General features: G+C 45.1%; 1 protein-coding gene across 1 annotated transcript in view; it reads right to left on the minus strand.

Moving 5' to 3' along the window:
* Positions 1 to 1,242: 1,242 nt before the first annotated feature.
* Positions 1,243 to 17,752, minus strand: part of itga11a (integrin, alpha 11a) — a 151,238-nt gene continuing 134,728 nt past the window's right edge. The window contains exons 25-30 of the mRNA XM_052040445.1: positions 15,484 to 15,597; positions 14,215 to 14,307; positions 12,335 to 12,448; positions 7,710 to 7,805; positions 4,615 to 4,728; positions 1,243 to 2,323 (exon numbers count right to left, since the gene is read on the minus strand). Of these exons, the coding sequence (XP_051896405.1) occupies positions 2,231 to 2,323; positions 4,615 to 4,728; positions 7,710 to 7,805; positions 12,335 to 12,448; positions 14,215 to 14,307; positions 15,484 to 15,597 (624 nt within the window). The 3' untranslated portion in view covers positions 1,243 to 2,230. The remainder of the gene's footprint in view (positions 2,324 to 4,614; positions 4,729 to 7,709; positions 7,806 to 12,334; positions 12,449 to 14,214; positions 14,308 to 15,483; positions 15,598 to 17,752) is intronic.

The raw sequence follows: 17,752 nt of genomic DNA on the forward strand, positions 1-17,752 counted from the left end.
CCTCATTTTCTTTGAAGGACATTGTCCATCGTCTCGCATAATTACACATTTTAAACACTTTGAATTACAAAGGCAAATTCTTTCCAAATATTTACATATACAAGAGTTGTTTTACATATAATACAGAATCCATAAATGTCCAAAGCACAGAAATTTTACTCAAGTATAATTGATTACCTAACATTTGAGGAGAACTTAGTGTAAAATCTTCTATCAGCCAGGCTTTTCTGGACAATTTTTGGAAGCTTTAGATATCTGGATGTAATTTGCAATTCAACCCATTCACCCTATTTACCAGAACTTCTGTGTTCAACATCATCTGAATGGATTGGAGAGAGAAATAAGAATGCTGAGAATCTGAATTAATAACCAAAAATGCTTGAAATACAGAGCAGGTAAGTTAATATCAGGGTTAATGGTTCAGATAGATTTCTCAACATGCTCTGTCTACAGAGCCAAGATGCTTGAGTCTCACTCCACTGGAAGGATGGAGAATTTAGCTGAGCAGGATTATTTTCTTTGTAGCATTGGGAACTGAAGGAAGATTTATTTGGGTCTGTAAAATGACAGAACTAAACAGGGTGAATAGGAAGGATCTGTTTTCAATAGCAGAAAGTTCAATTATAAGAGGATATTAATCTCAAGTAATTGCTAGAAAGATTAGAGGGTAGTTCAGGAAAAAGAACGATGGGGTCTGGAACCTGCATTTTTCACCACATTGATGAAAGGTGTGGAGGGAGACACTCCCACTGCAACAACTACCTGGATGGGCACTTGGTCTACTGATCGTTGGAAATGGGATTAGTCTAGGTAGCTCCTCCTGTGGTTGGCTATACTCAATGGGGCAAATATCTTCCTGTACCATTACTTCTGAGTCGATGCCTGCCATTCTTTGCTAATCTGTGGATAAGTCAATACTTCCATCTTAATGGAAGAGAGCTTTAAAATTATGAAAGAGTTTGACAGGATACACGTAGAGATGTTTCCACTTTTTAGCAAAATTTGGGTTCATAAATGCAAACAAGTCACTCATTAATCTGGTAGAGAATGCAGTAAGATGAAGAGGGATATGAAGAGATTTGCTGGCTGTAGGTCCTATTTACATGCTGGAAATCCTTTGCTGTACCCCTCTTGCCCAGTACTGCAACTAACAACCAACTCATAGGACTGAGGATTTGCTTGCTGTTGTTACTTTATTGCTTCTCCCCCCCCCCACCCCCTCCCCTCCAGAAAGTGCCGACTCTTATTCAGGAATAGTTCTTTCTCCCCTTCCCTAAAGAGACGTTACCCAAGGGGACAACCTTCCACAGTGACCCTTAGTGGGGAACAGTTGCAGAGTGCCATCAACAGCTCAGTATCGACCACTGACCAGTAGTTTGAGTGGTAAAGGTGTGTATCAGATGACAGATTTACCAACAGACCCCATCCATGGAGCCTCACTCAACTGCCTGGTACTCATTTTAGCAGATCAGTCTGCATCACTGCCTCTTAGTGTGGAGGGTTTTGGAGATGGAAGTTGAGACAATAGATCTGCACCTGCCCCTCAGTTTAAGCTTGTCTAGTGTGGAGCAGTAGAACTTCCAGAGACAAATACATAACTTAGCTGGGCCGTGGCTTCCTCACACCTGAAACACAGCAAGAGAATGAAGGATGCCAAATCAACTAAACATTTACAGTCTGTAAATTCTTTAAAATTGTTGCTCGTTACGTTAAACAAAATTCCATGGAGGCCCCCAAGCAAAGATGGCAGATTGCCAGTATTCTGTAGAAAAAAAGATTGCATCCTGCAAATCTTCGGGTTTCCATTGTTTTAGAAAGGTGCCATCTGCACTGGCTCTGATTTGCCCCTTAAGCGGGCATGCACAACTTATAAAAAGGCAATGGCTTGGCCAATGCCATTTACTTCCACAGTGACCGTGCGAAGCTTCTTGTATTTAGCACAGCCAATCAAAGTTCAACTTTCCAAACAAGCAAATGTAAACTGCATCACACCCCTGTTAAAACATATTTCCCTACAGGGTGTGTGCTCTGGGGAATACAGTGTATTGCACCTTAGAAAACCAATTAAAGTGTGAGGTGTCAACAGGAAACAATAGTACAGGAAGGTGCATCTGGTGTTGTGCTGATCCTGGGCATATAGCAATTATCTACTCGTGCCCTTCTCGTTGAGCGCAGTATTGATGAGTCAATTCACATCTTCTCTTTACCATTTGCTTCACCAGTCATGGCTTCAGAGATTTGTTTTCTTTAGCTGCCCGACGTGGCCATTCGGGGCTAACAGGGATTCCTTCCTCCTGCGATAAGCACTTCGGAAAAAGCCCAGCTGTTTTTTTTGGGGGGAGAGAAGGGGGATATAAGGAAATTACAGTAAAAGGTTAAACAGAACGGAGAGCCATTTGCAACCACAGTGCCTTTAGCGCAATGCTTCACTGACCATGAAGTGGCTATTTTACACAATACTAACATGGGAATAGGAGATCATCTACTACATAAAGCAATATTCAGTTAGGTCATGACTGATCTTTATTCTAACTCCACCTACTTGTTTTGATTTAATATTGCCCAGCATTAGAAAAGGTACGTCAACCCACTTCAAAGATTCCCATTGACTCCAGCTCTTTAGGGAGAAAGGTTCAGAAATCCATCATCCACTGGGTGAATTACTTCCTGACATTCAGCCGAACAGCCTGGCTTTGATAGTCTGGTTTTCCCACTTGTTCTGGATTCTCCCACTTGCTCGATTCATTTCTCTACTCCTCTGTCTATGAGGTTATGTCAGACAATTCTATTCAACATTGCCTCGTTATTTACCCTTTCAGGCCCTGTGTAATTCTGCTGAGGCAAAGAGGGACCATTTTTGCAATGGCCACGAAGTCAATGGCACAGTTTATAGGTATCACCAGTGTGGCTATGGCTCCTTTTCGTCAGCAGCACAGAACCCGAACTTAAGTCTGTTCTGTCAAGGAGCAAATGCACAGCTAGTTTGAAAGCCCCATCCAAGAATCTGCAGTTACAGCTACAACAGACGCTCAGGTGTGACTGACTCTGTCTTGCAATGTAAACAGCAACAGTGGAGGCTGGGCAGGGTTAGGGAAATATTTCTATCAGCGCATGCCAGCAGTAGTTGGAACTTGTATCAGGTGGTTGGTCGATCATCACCTCCATCATTGGAAGGTGCTGATACCAACATTTTATTGTGTTAGCTCTGGCTGCGTTATGGTGGAGTTTGATTGCGATCACAGGCTTGACAAAACCCAGGGAAAGCAGACAACTGTAACTGAATCAAGAGTACTACAAAGAGATTTCCAACTCGGTGATACCGTCCTGTGTGTTAATGCTAGATTTGTCTGATCCAAGGATCTCCTGGCTGTCTTCCCTCATTCTACTCTGCAGAAACTCGAGGTCATCCAAACCTCTGCTGCTCTGATTCTGACACGTATGAAAATCAATTCACCCACCACTCCTGTACTTGGTGACACTGGGACCTACACTGACTCCCTGTTAAGCAATGCTTCCATTCTAAAATGTTTCATGCTTTCGAATTCCAACATGGTCTCACCCCATTTTTCCCAGCTCCAGCTCTCTAACCCTCCAAACTCTCTTTGCTCTGTTGTTTCAATCATCTCTGAATGGAATTGTTCCACCACTTGCACCCATGCCTTCAGGTGCCAAGTCCTAAACTCTGGACTTGCCTCCCCACTCTCCAGCTTTCTACCCCTTCTTCTTCCTTTAAGTCTTCTTAAAACCTACCCTTTGACCAAGCCTTGGTCACCTGCCTTAATATCTCCTGACGTTTGATCATGCTTCAGTGGGATAGCTTGAGATGTTTTAACTATGGCCTGTTAAGCACCTCCCTTTCACAGTCAGTTCCATAGAAAACCTCAGGCGACATGGTCTGTGAGGGTCTGGATGGCTCAGACTTCCCTGTCTGCTCATTGCAGGCTGGAACTCAGAGAAGAGGTGCAGGTTGAATGCTGGTGCTGAGTCCAGGGACAAGGCACTAGTGCAGAAAGTTGAGGAGCTAGATGCACTTTAGGCCAGTCATGGTGGCCCTGTGTAGCCTAGCCCTGAAGGAGAAAGTGCAACTAATTGGTTTGTACTTTTCCCTTTATTTTATTTACTGTGCTCTGATGTACAGGTATTCCTCTTTGAACTGGTTTTAAACATCCCCATTGGTCAGAGACATTCTGAAAAGGTGCAAAGACCTTTGACAGCAACAACCAGAGAGCATCAGGATCCGTCACCTGAAGCCCAGTTGCCCTGCACCACTCTGCTTCAATAGGATAGCTGTGGCAGCAAGATCCCCAGCACGTTTTCATACACAGTCACAAAGAGCTGTGGTATACTGAATGTCTATTGATACAGTCCCGTTCCGTCCCAGGCATTAGCACCTGGGCAGTAAACTTGTTCAGAGACAAGATGCTGGAGGAACTCAGCGGGTCAGGCAGCACCCGTGGAGGGAAATGGATGGTCGATATTTCGGGTCGAGATCCTTCATCTGGACTGGATCTGACTCGCCGAGTTCCTCCAACGTCTTGTTTTTTTCTTCCAGGTAAACTTGGTTATGTTGTTCAACACTTTAACGTACAAATTGCTGTGGAACACTGGCCTTACCTTCCATAGAGCAAGGGTGAGCAATGCTAGCAAGAGCAACCCTCCTAATGAGCTTCCAATTATAATCCAAAGTGGTACCTCAGACTCCCACTGTTTGGTCATGTGAAGGGTTATCTGTAAGGAGAGATACATTTTAATGGTGCAGTTGATCCTCTGAAGCCTTCTCTCCTGCCTCCTGCTCCTATAGCTCACTGAGTTCAATATTCACACCCTTACTTTTTACAACTTGTCATGGTCTTGCTCCTTATCTACACACAGGTTGGCCACCCCAGCTCACAAAGTCACATTGTGGTTATGCTACCAAAGTAGTGTCTGGTGGTTTAGACTAATGATCAGGAGAGATTAATTCCAATCTCACCATGGCAGCTGTCGAATTCAAGTCATGAACTAGCTCTGGAATTATAAACTAGTAGCCCCAACGGTGCTCATTGGTCATGAAAACCCACCTGGTTCACTGATGTTCTTCAGAATGGAGTTCAACACAGATAAGTGTGAGGTAATGCAATCTGGAAAATCAAACCAGCGTGGGACTTCTACTATGAATGGTAGGGCACTAGGGAGTGTAATGGAACAGAGGGACCTAGGAGTACAAGTGCACAGTTTGTTGAAAGTGGTGTCACAGGTAGACAGGGTGGTGAAAAAGGCATTTAGCACACTGGCCTTCATCAGTCAGGGCATCGGGTACAGGAGTTGGGACATTATGTTGCAGTTATGTAAGTCGTTGGTGAGGCTGCACTTGGAGTACTGTGTACAGTTTTGGTCACCCTGTTATAGGAAAGACAGGGTTAAACTGGAAAGAGTGCAGAGGAGATTTACGAGGATGTTGCCAGGACTCGAGGTCCTGAGTTATAGGGAGAGGTTGGTCAGGCTCGGTCTTTATTCCTTGGAACGTAGGAGAATGAGGGGTGACCTTATAGAAGTGTTTAAAATTATGAGAGACATAGATAAGGTGGACGGTAAGTCTTTTCCCCAGGGTAGGGGAGTCCAAAACTAGGGGGCACAGGTTTAGGGTGAGAGGGCAAAGATTTAAAAGAGACCTAAGGGGCAACTTTTTCACGCAGAGGGTGGTGAGTATGTGGAACAAGCTGCCAGAGGAAGTGGTTGAGGCAGGTACAACGGTATCATTTAAGAAGCACTTGGATAGGTACATGCAGGGGCTGGGCTTAGAGGGATATGGGCCAAACGCAGGAAATAGGGACTAGCTGGGTGGGCACCGAGGTTGGCACGGACTGGTTGGGCCGAAGGGCCTGTATCCGTGCTGTATTGCTCTATGACTCTAGGAAAGGGAATGTGCTGCCCTTACTCTATACAGTACAAGTCTATTAATCTGGCATGATCTAGACCCTGGGATTGTCGCATTAGCAGATTTCCCGGACTACAGGATGTTGTCCCTTAATAACTCATTACACTTTTAATTCACTTTTTTTCAGATATTTCAGAGTAGAGCAATACATTTTCCAGTGAACCCAGTAAGTATGAACAGAAGCAGTTCAGCTTTAAGAGATTGTAGGAAACAGAACCAGGTGAGCAGAAAGGAGCGTGGGGAGCCAGGGCGTGTGAAAGGGAGTGTGAGAATAGGTGCCTCAGGGAAAGAGAGGGTGGGAATCAGTACCCGGTGAGCTCGATGCTGAATCATTGGGATTTGGATACGAAAAGGTGAACAAAGGGAGAGAGACCCTGGATGGAACAGTGGGAATGGGAAAGGAACACCGGGGGGGGGGGGGGGGGGGGAGTAGGTGGGTACCCCTCTTTACCAAGACACATCACCCTCCCCCACCAGGTTCCACCCTGCCCATCACCCACATACCTATCTACCTGGGTTTCTTCTCCCTTGGTTCACCTTCCCTTCCTCTGGTTCTATCTGTCCGTCACCCCTCCCTGATCTGTTTCCACCTATCATGGACCTTCCTCTCTCTCACTGCTTTACACGGCTACCTTCCATCTCCACTGTCAGTCCTGATGCAGGGTCTCAGCCCGAAACACTGACCATACCTTTGCCTCCAGAGATGCTGCTTTACCCACTGAACTCCTGCAGCATTTTGTATTTTGCTTCATTGTCTCTAACTACTTTGGGATGTCCCGGGAATTATGCGAGAATAAATGAGTCCCCTTCCTTTCCATCTATTGTTGGGTGCAAGGTAACTACTTCCCAGAAGAGGGCAGCAGAGCACCACCTCCAAGCAGTGGAGCTGACATGTCCAATGAAATTTAAACTGAAAAGTTGGGGGGAGGATTAGAATATCATTACTTTAGGAGAGATGTGCACTCTGCAAACTTAATTTCCATACTTGGGGTTTTCAGAACATAAAGGATTAACTGTGTAGCTTTAAAGCTGAGATCAGCAGAGGGGGAGTGTTCCTGGAGGTGGGTGAATGTTGTTCGTTGCCTGTGGCTGGTTGACGCCGAGCAGGCTGCGAGTGGGGTTGGAGGGGCCTGTTGTGTGTGACCCATCCTGAGGCAACAGTGGGAAATCCAGCAAGAACGTCAGAAATAGAGATGGCACATGGCTTCTCAGCCCTACTCCACCATTAAGCATACCATGTTGATCTTCAAGTCCATCACTCTAAATGCCTGATCCCCACATTGTCTGATTCCCTTCGTATCCAAACATCCATCTCATCGGCCTTGAATATTCCCAGGGACTGAACTGGATTGTCACCTCCACCCTTGTTGGCTCTGACATGGTCACTGATTCATTGTCATTGACCTGTACCTGGGGCTTTGCATTCGGACTTCCAACTCTCAGTGACTTCCTGGAGGTTTCCTCACATGGCTTCCTTCCTCCAATTACCCTGCCTCCAACTATCCCCTCCCCTATTGCTCAGCTAACATGTCCATCTTCAGGCCAAGTCAATAGATTAATTGTTACCAAGATTGTTGAAAGAAGATACGAATTTTCAATTGCTAAAATGCTTTTTCTTCTGGGTTTGCTGCTACTTAGTTCATGTAGGGTTAACGACCTTATTCTGCAGCCATGGGAACAGCCCCTCCGTCCCCCACATTGAGAAATGGCCGTGGCTTTGGCCATCTCCAAAGGCTGAGAGGTCAAGGCAAGATGAGGGGCCTGCCTACACTTCCCCACTGTGTCAACTTACATGTCGGCTCCTCCCCTCCTCTTTAACAAACATGGCCTTGGGGTCCTGAATGTCCAGTGTTGCTGTGGTTACAAGAAACAGTGACCCAAACCTGAGCTGAAAAACAAAAGAGGACATATTCAATCGAACGTTCGACAGGGATGATTTGCTTTTTCCCGCTCTTCCCTCCCCCAACCTCTTTGCACGCATTCTAACTCTTCTCCTCCCCTCCCCCTTCCCCCCTCTGTTCCCTGACTGTCACCGTTCCCTCACCTCTCACACTTCGAAATCATAGAACCAGACAACATTTGACACACAGGAGCAACACACAAAGTTCTGGAGGAACTCAGCGGGTCAGGCAGCATCTATGGAGAGAAATGGACAGTCGATGTTTTAGATCGAGACGCCTCATCTGGACTCATCTGTCCTGATGAAGGGGCTCCACCCGAATCGTCGACTGTCCACTTCCTTCCATGGATGCTGCCTGACCCGCTGAGTTCCTCCAGAACTTTGTGTGTTGCTCCAGATTTCCAGCATCTGCGGTCTCTTGTTTCTCCATTTGACACACAGGGGTTCATTTAGCGATAAGCCAAATGGCGTCAAGTCCTGTATGGTCAACAAAAAAAGCTTCCCAGCCCAGTGACGATACCTTCCAACACTGGGTCCGCAGGTGAGTGCTCTTCAAGCACACACCCAAGCATTGTTTAAATGTGATCCTCTCCCACACTTTCAGGCAGTGAGTTCCAGACCCCCACTAACCTCTGTGCAAAAAATTATTTTCCCCATCTCCCCTCCAATCCTTCTATTAATTATTTTAAATCTATGCCCTCTGATTTTTTTTAATCCCTCTGCTAAGGGAAATTTGTCCTTCTTATTTACTACTTAGACCACTCTGAGCTTTATTCACCTCAGTGAGGCTCTGCTCAGCCTTCTCTGTTCCAAAGAAAACAGCCTCAGGTTTTCCAATCTTTCCTTGTAGCTACAATTTCCCAATTCTGGCAGTGCTCTCATAACCACCTCTGCACCCTTCCCAGTGCAACCAGATCTTTCCAGCAATGTGGTAACCAGAACTGTATAGATCATTCTCATGTTGTGCCCTAACTAGTGTTGTATACAGCTCCAGCATAACCACCCCGCTCTTACATTCTAGGCCTCAGTTAATGAAGGAAAGCATCCTGTAAGGTTTCCTGGCGATGCAAGAGATTCTGCAGATGCTGGAATCTGAAGCAACACACACAAAATGCTGATAAAGGGTCTCGACCCGAAACGTCGACTGTTTATTTCCCTCCACAGATGCTGCCTGACCTGCTGAGTTCCTCCAGTGTTTTGTGTGTGTTGCTGATTGGTTTTCTAACCTCTTAATGACCTTTAATTATCTGTGAACACACACACTGCAAGGTCCCTCAGTCCCTCCTCTCCACTTAATATCCTCCCATTTCTTGTATATTCCGCTGCCTTGTTACAAATACATCACATCGCACTTCTCTGGATTAAGTTTCATTTGCCTCTTTTTTGCTCAGGTCACTAGATCATCTTCATGCAGTCTGGAGTTTTCCTCCTCACTGTCAGCACCACAGCCAATCTTATAACCTTCTGCAAGCTCCTTTACCATATACCGTCCCCTTCTCTGACCCCTCCCCTTCTTGGTCCACCATCTGACCCCTCTCCTCGGACTGGGTCCACCTCAGCACCTTGGTCCAATTGTTCCCACTGGCCTCCAGCTCCCTGAGATCTCTTCACTCCTCTTGATCGTTCCCCCTCCATCTCTGGTGGCCACTTCTTGTGCTGCTGGGGCTCCGGAATCCCCTCCCTCGGTCTCGTCCATCTCTCCTCCAGCACCTACATTTAAGACGCCATTAAATGCCTGCGCCTTAGAACAAGCTTGTGATTACCTGCTGTGATATATGGTTCATGCTAAATTTTACAGGCAGCCCTCTGGTTACTTAAGGGTTCATTTCCTGAGAACTGTCGTAGAGTCGATTTCTCCATCGGCAGAAACGTGTTTTCTACAGCTACTCATATCGTCTCACTCTACCTTCATTCTTTTGTTTCATTGGATAATCAACCTATCACTCCCCATAATTAAACTAATGGGATACACACCCCAGCCAATCATTAATGAATACCATGAAACATTTTATGCTTTAAAAATATATGGAAGAATTTGCAATAAAGTCAGATTTCTGTTAAGTCAGGTCAATCTAAACCTGGGAATCCCCTGTACTTGATATTCATACCTTTGGGGTTTACTGCTGTGTAATAGTTGCTAAGTAAATGCAAGTTCTTGCTTATCCTATTCCCTTCTGACAGTGCACGGAAGAGGGATGAGTAACAGGTAAGACTGCCGATGTTCACACAGAGGGCACCAGTAAATCAGAAGTAAAAATAAGTCAGAGTTTTTTTAAAGACTACACTTTCCCTTTAACTAAACACCCATGTCTATTTAAAGGATCTACTGTTTTGCAAGCCAACAATTCCAGATGGCCTCTTAACATAATATCTAACATTTATTCTGTGAAAAGTTGTCATTGTAGCAGTCTCGTCCAGAGGAGGAAATGAGAAGCTCATATTGAATCTATTTGATAAATTCCAACCTTTTCAGGCTTCATGTCACTGATGTATCTGAAGATCAGCACTTTCCCCAGCAGTTTTAGGGATGACTTCAAGCTTGTGGCTTTTGTCATGAAGTCTTTTTCTCTTGGAAACCAAAAATACATGGTTTCCAAATAAAAAAAAATGTTGTCTTATTTAGGATGAAGCAAGACTAAGGAATTTGGAATGTAAATGAAATCCAGATATCATTTACCCTTCTGAAATTAGGTTGACTGAAGTGTTAGTGTGAAATCCCAATGACTTTGTGTTTTGTAATTCAGAAAGGTAAAGGTTCAAGTTGCTATGAGGTCAGCTGGGACTTGGGGGGGGGCAGCATTCTCACCATGGGGTACAAAGGTTGTGGGTTCAAGTCACATTACTGCGACTTGGGTCTGTAATCTAAGCTAGCAGCACTGAGGGATTGCTGTACTTTCACAGAATACAGCACAATACAGCACAGGAACAGGCCCTTCGGCCCACAATGTCTGTGCTGAACACTATGCCAAATTAAACTAATCCCTTCTGCCTGCACGTGATCCACATCCCTCCATTCCCTGCATATTCATGCACCTATCTACAAGCCTCTTGAAGGCCACTATTATATCTGCCTCCAGCACCACCCCTGGCAGCACATTCCAGGCACCCACCACTCTGTGTATAAAAAAAACTTGCCCCCGACATCTCTTTTAAACATCCCCCCTGTCACCTTAAAGCTATGAGCGTCCAACATTTCCACCCTGGGAGAAAGAGTCTGGCTCCCTACCCTATTTATGCCTCTCATAATTTTATAAACTTCTATCAGGTCTCCCCTCAGCCTCCAAATCTCCAGACAAAACAGTCCAAGTTTGTCCAGCCTCTCCTTATAGCTACTACTCTCTAATCCAGGCAGCATCCTGGTAAACCTCTTCTGAACCCTCTCCAAAGCCTCCACATCCCTCCTGTAATGGGGCGACCAGAACTGTCAATGGGATAAAGCAAACAGGGTGCTTGCACTCAGATGGACGAAAACGATTGTGTCTCTGACAATCTTGGGCTATTTCAAAGTGCTTTACAGTAAATGAAGTACTATTATGGGAGCAACACAAGCTCTCACAGACACTAATATAATGATGGTGCAATGCACAAGGTGCTGGACGAGCTCAGCAGGTCAGGCAGTGTCTGTGGAGGGAAATGGATAGTCGATGTTTCACCAGATGAAGAATCTCAACCCGAAATGTCGATTGTCCATTTCCTTCCACAGATACTGCCTGACCCGCTGAGCTCCTCCAGCACCTTGTGTGTTGCATCAGATTTCAGCATCTGCAATCTCTTGTGCCTCCCAATGTCATTATGGTAATTGTTTTTCTGAAGCAATGTTGGTAGAAGAATAATCTTTGGCCACGACACCAAGATAGCTCCCCTGTTCCTCCTCAGAATCGTGCCATGGGGTTATATCCAACCAAGGGCTTGGTTTGATATCTCATTCAAATACTGGCACATCTGGCAGTGCAGGCTCCCTCAGATCTGCACCAGGAGTGTCAGTCTAGGTCTTATGTCCAAGTCTCCAGGGTAGACTTGAACCCACAGCCCTCCATACGAGCACCAACACTTCTGTGCCGAGCCAAGGAGCCAAGTGTGGAGCGAGTCCTTCTTCTGCAGCCCTACTTATCACCTCTTAGCTTATTACATCTTCAACCCCCCCCCCCCAACTATCTTCCTCCTCTCACCTGAACTCGCCTATCACCTGAACTCACCTATCTCCTACCTGCGTGTACTCTTCCCCCTCCCCCCACCTTCTTATCCTGGCTTCTGCCCCTCTTCCTTTCCAGTCCTGATGAAGGGTCTCAGCCCGAAACATCGACTGTTTATTTCCCTCCATGGATGCTGCCTGACCTGCTGAGTTCCTCCAGCACTTTTTGTGTGTTGCTCCAGATTCCAGCATCTGCAGAATTTCTTGTGTCTAAATCATCACAAATCAGATTTTCCCAACCCAAGAGATTGGGTCAAACAATCTCCACTGATGCAAGGTGCCACACTGGCTAGAAGTCTATTTTGTTCTCCTTGGATGCACTTACTCCCATTAGTGAATCAGTCAAGAGTATTCCCGAAACTTGAATGGTGTACTCTTCATTGGTTTTAAAATTCTTTACTTCACACATGAGGAGAGTGCACTTGGCATTGCCAGCATCCTATTGAAGGAAAAGCATCAAAGGTCAAAAAAGAGATTGGCGAAGGAATGAACAGAAACTGGGGAGCCAATTGCAGTGAAGGGTCATTGACCTGTAATCTCCAGCATTTTCTATTTTATAGCTAATTGCAGTGCTCAGACACAAACTTTAAAGGTCAGTTATTAATTGTAAATTGAGACAACGCTAAATGGTCCACAGATTTCTGCTTTTTTCCCCCTGATGTTGGCTGGAGTTTGTGATAAAAATATTTACAAAGGGAGAAATTATTTTTTTGGTCATGCCTTATCACAGATCCAACTTGTAATTTTTTGCACTCCACAGTCCTACTGACAGACCTGACCCTTGTTTGCAACCCATTAATCTCAAAAACAACGTCCAGGATTCAGAAGTTAAGGCAGCTGTTAATTATCATAGCCTTCCTAAAAATGTGTTATTGAACTTGTTCGTGGGATGTGGGTGTTACTGGTAAGACTAGCGTTTTGTTGTTCGTCCTAATTGTCTCTGAGCTGTGGTTTGCTGGGCCACTTCTGAGGGCAGTTATAAGTGAGCCACAGGGTGGGGGTCAGGAGTCACATATAGGCTGGATTGGGTGAGGTTGGCAGATTTCCTTCCCTGAAGGACATTAGTGAATGAGACGGGTCTTTATAACAACTGGATGTTCTATGGTTATCAGAACAACTGTTGGCTTTCTAATTCCATACTAATTTAGTTACTTGAATTTAAATTCCCTAGCCACAGTGCCGGGATTTGAACTCTTGTCTCCAGATCAATAATCAAGCGTTCAGAATCACCAGTCCCACACCAAGTGATAGCAAGTGGGTTCTGCTGCGGAATTGTGACTTGCATCGGGGAACTGTCAGCTCACTTGCAGACAGTCACATCTAAGTAAGGTTCTCTGGCCCAGTTTTAAAATGAGATCACTGGGGATATACTTTAGCAAATCAGGAGACTGCCTGAGACAATCAGATGTGTCCTTATACTGAGGATACGTGACTGCTGGAGTGAATTACAGGACTGTGATTGAAGTAGATAGTTTGTGCAATTCTGTCTATGACAGGAGGAAGGAATGGGAGATAAATCAAAGAGCTGGTTGATGTATTGTTCCGTGATGCACTTATTCACTGCAACTACATTTTCCCAAAAATTCTTCTGGTGCTGAAATTATCCCAAGTGATCTTATTTTCAAGAGATTTCAGACGATTGCATCTATACTGCAACAACAAATTGCATTCACCTAGTGACTATAATGCAAAATGTTGCAAGGTGCCTCAGAGAGGAGTGGACAGATGGAGTATCCTCCATGAAAATACAAGGCTACTCTGTTCTCACCCTGTTCCATATTTAGAGTTAATTTTCAGCCCTCATTTGGGGTGTCAACTGGCCTCAGCACCCACAAGTGAAATATTGATCAGCGTAGCTGCTCTTGATTTCTTTTGGAGGGCAGATGTGTGGGTATGGGGCAGTAAAGGTGGGGTTGCCACTCGCTATCTGGGCAAGGACAAGGAGATCAGTGGGGCGGTAATCTCCCCTCCTCTGCAACAACCCCCTCCTCATTGGGATCTGGGAGAGGAGTGGAAAGAGATGATAGAATGCAAGACAAAATAATCTCTGCAAAGGAAATAAAGCGCAGAAGGATTAGGAAAGAAATAGTGTGCAGAATGTTTCACTTAATAAAGAGATGAAAGTCTCTGGCTGAGATCAAAGGAGCTGACTTCAAACATTTCACATTAAAGTTTAGATTTCATGGAAGCATAAAACCTGCTTACCAGCTTTTCAAAGTGCCGGAGGTCCTCTGCGAAGACTTGTCCTCCAGGATGGTGCTCTGAATGATTGGTCAAGATGCACTCGATCCCATCTCTCTGCAATCCATTGAACACAGCATCAGGGTAAAATCATAAAGGGAGGTGCATGTCAAACCATTGGCATCAGCCTGCAGTCATGGGATTGTAAGCACCAGCATAGACCTGTTGGGCCAAAGGGCCTGTTTCATGGGATCATTGCGTCTCAAAGGGACGCCATGTCCATGCTGAGGCTATGCAGGCTCCTTGTAAACTTGCTGCGCCTGAATGGTTGTCAGTAGGTCAAGCAGAGTTGTGGTCTTCTCATTGGAGACACCCAGGAAAGGTTCTGGGCAGTTCTGTGCCATGGGCTTTTGTGTTGTCAGTTGAGTTGAGAGTGTCCCACACAACCATTCCAGCTCACCATTCTAGGCAGGATCTGACCCCAAAGGCCAGAGGTAAGAACTGCTCAGCTTCTGCAGTTCAAAGCCCTGCTAAATATTCAAACTCACAAGCTAGTTTCTGCGGCTTGCTCAGTTTATCCCGAGAGTAATCCAACCAGATGAAAGGCTGGGAAGAACCCCTGTTAGATTATCAGATTTTAGTGATGCCACCATTAACTTCAGCTAATACTCGATGACCAGTGATTCCCAGGGGTATGGACCTCAAGAGAGAACTCATTTGGTAGTGTGTGATGCCCCAATAGTTGAATGACACACTAACCCTGAAAAGTACAAGGGAAAGTGGATTCACTCCCTTCAGGAAAAGAAACATCAGGCTTGACATGAAAAATCGAAACTTCCAGGTGCTTTTAAAATATCTGCAGATAAGAATATTGATTTACATAGGGGGGAAATGCAGATAAAAAGTAAAATGTTTTTCACATCAAGAGAGAATTATAACTTTGGAAACCATTTGCAGATAAAAATCAAGATCGTTCCCCTGGAAAGGGAAAGTTTCAAACAGAGCCAATCCTACTGCAGGAGGATGCTGCTAACATGGACCTTCTATGATGAAGGACTTACTGCTGTGCTGTAAATACTAGGCCACCACCAGCATTCTTTCTCTTGAAAGGGGACATCACTGTTAAGATCACTCTCTCTCTCCCAGAGGGAGAGAATCACCTCTCTCTGAAGTGGACTCCCAGGAATGCCTCCATTTCATACCAGCCCACTCTGACCAGCTCTCTGCACATCAACAACCCCCCTAACGACCCCGCTAGCTCACACGTCCCGGTGCCCCCAACCCTGTACTCACCGGAACGGTGGAGTTGTTGGTCAGGATCAGGAGGCGGTTGTTACCTTTGGTCATCGTGGGAATGGTCACCCTGATCACCAAGTGGCCAACGGTGAATCGGCCCAGATTCTGCAACTGCAATGTAATCAACACAGTCACATGAGAGCCAATAGGAACAGGGAGATCAAGTGGCCCAACACTCATACACAGACAGAACAACCTACACCTTCATTGTTCTGAAACTCCTACTGTCTCCAAAAGCACACGAGTTGTGTCTGGGCCCACTTCCTCTTTCTCCTCTCTGGGCACTTCCTCCAGTAGCTGTTATCCTAGCCCAGCAAGTGAAGCAATCCTCAGCCGTTCCTGGTTCCAGAAGCCCAGAATAACAGCTTGAGGGGATTTCCTGGCTGGGTTTGGTTAGTTAGGACCTTGCCTCTGAGGCAAGTGGTTTGAGGGTCCAGATACTACACTGACCAGAAATCTGGTCACCACAATGAAAAATGCTGAACTACTGGAGGTGTTACATTCAACCACAGGTGTCAGGTATTTTATGGCACTAAATGGTGAAAAGCAGACACTCAAAATAAATTAATACCTCAGTTGTTTTCTGCTGTACCTTCTCAACACTGATTGTTTGCAACCCTGAGTAAGCAGAATGGCAAAATTTCAAAAGTAAATGACTGAATATAAAGCATTTTGAGGATATGTTAACCTGAGCCCATCATCTAGAGCAGTAGTGAGAGAGTGCAGCACTGTCAGAAATCCTTCAGACCAAAGCTCACAAGTTCCCTCAGGTATTTCGAAGAGACTTGGAAGGATATGTGGCTGTAGTAGCTAGTCTTGGTAAGGATGTAGTCAGAGAGCTGAAGCAGAAGAACCGGGAAGGGAGGTATCCTGGCTAATACTTATCCCCGATCCAACATTAAAACAGTTTATCTTTTCACTGCCACACTGTGTGATCTTGCTGGGTGAGAACTGGCTGCTGGATTTTTTTATGTTACAACAGTGACAGCACTTCCAAACAACTTGACTGGCTGTAAGTCATTTTGGAAGATTCTGAGATCGTGAAAGGTGCTATATAAATGGGGGCTCCAGAGGGTCCATTAGCATTCAGAACTTCAGTGGCTGCAGACGTGAATATTGTTTGTGGAGCTATGAACTGCAGTACAAAGCTTATCATTTGTATTCGACACAACATATCTGGGCATAGTGTCCCAACTTTAAATTCACGAACAGCAATAGGGTTAAATTCACTGAATACCATTCATGCTACAAGTGTCTCCAGGTGCAAAATACATTATGTTATTTAATATATAAAGAAATCTGTTATCACAATTACTGAAATACATTGATTTTAAGAAGTTTAAAATTCTTAAGACAAAATATGACTTCTGATCTGAGTCCAGTGCATAGTAATCAAAGCAGGCTGGAGTTACTTTGCTCCAAAATCCATTCTGATCCCTATGGTCCCCCTTTATAACGTTTCCATCAAAGCACCAGTGAAGATTGTGCCAACATTTCCATGCAGGCTCCTTGGGAATATACTGTGGAAATTCCCTTCAAATTTTTCATGGTATGTTGCTCGAATTCCTGGATGGGGACAATCAGTTGGAAATTTTGTACCAGTGTGTCTTCATTTCCACATGAACTGTACGGGAGACCGTGCCAGGATCCTTATACAGGAAACCTGGCTGGAATTTCCACATAAATCCTTGGGGTGACACTGCCACAGATGGAGGTTTTGCAGGACTAGACACCCAGTACTCCTCTGCATCCCCTGACCCCACACTCCCACTTCATTCCATCAAAGAGTAAAGTGACACACATGTACCATCTCCGAGAATGTTTATGCAGTAGGTGGATAATTGTGTGTGAGATGTTGACTCTGCAGCTGTTCTGCTGTGTTGTGGTGAATTTTAGCAGGAGGTTCTGGTCAATATCACATTAGACTGGCATGCTAATCAGCCCCATTCTGCTCCACACACACAGCCCCACCAAGCCTGTGAGATAAAGACCTAAAATACCAGCCAATGCTGAAATCAGAAATAAAAATAAGAACTGCTGGAAATACCCTGCACCACATCCTCAGCCTGAAACGTAAACTCTGTTTCTCTCCCCACAGATGCTGCTTGACCTGCTGAGTGCCTCTGACACTTTGTTATTATTATCTTTGACATCGAGCCTTATAAATACCAATCTGCTCTTGCACTGGTTGTGGAAAACTTCCCCTTCTTGCAAACAAGATTCGCAGGGGTAATGTCAAAGAATACCGTCACCAAATCCACTCCTC

Source organism: Pristis pectinata, chromosome 28, assembly GCF_009764475.1.
Source record: "Pristis pectinata isolate sPriPec2 chromosome 28, sPriPec2.1.pri, whole genome shotgun sequence".
NCBI lineage: Eukaryota > Metazoa > Chordata > Chondrichthyes > Rhinopristiformes > Pristidae > Pristis > Pristis pectinata.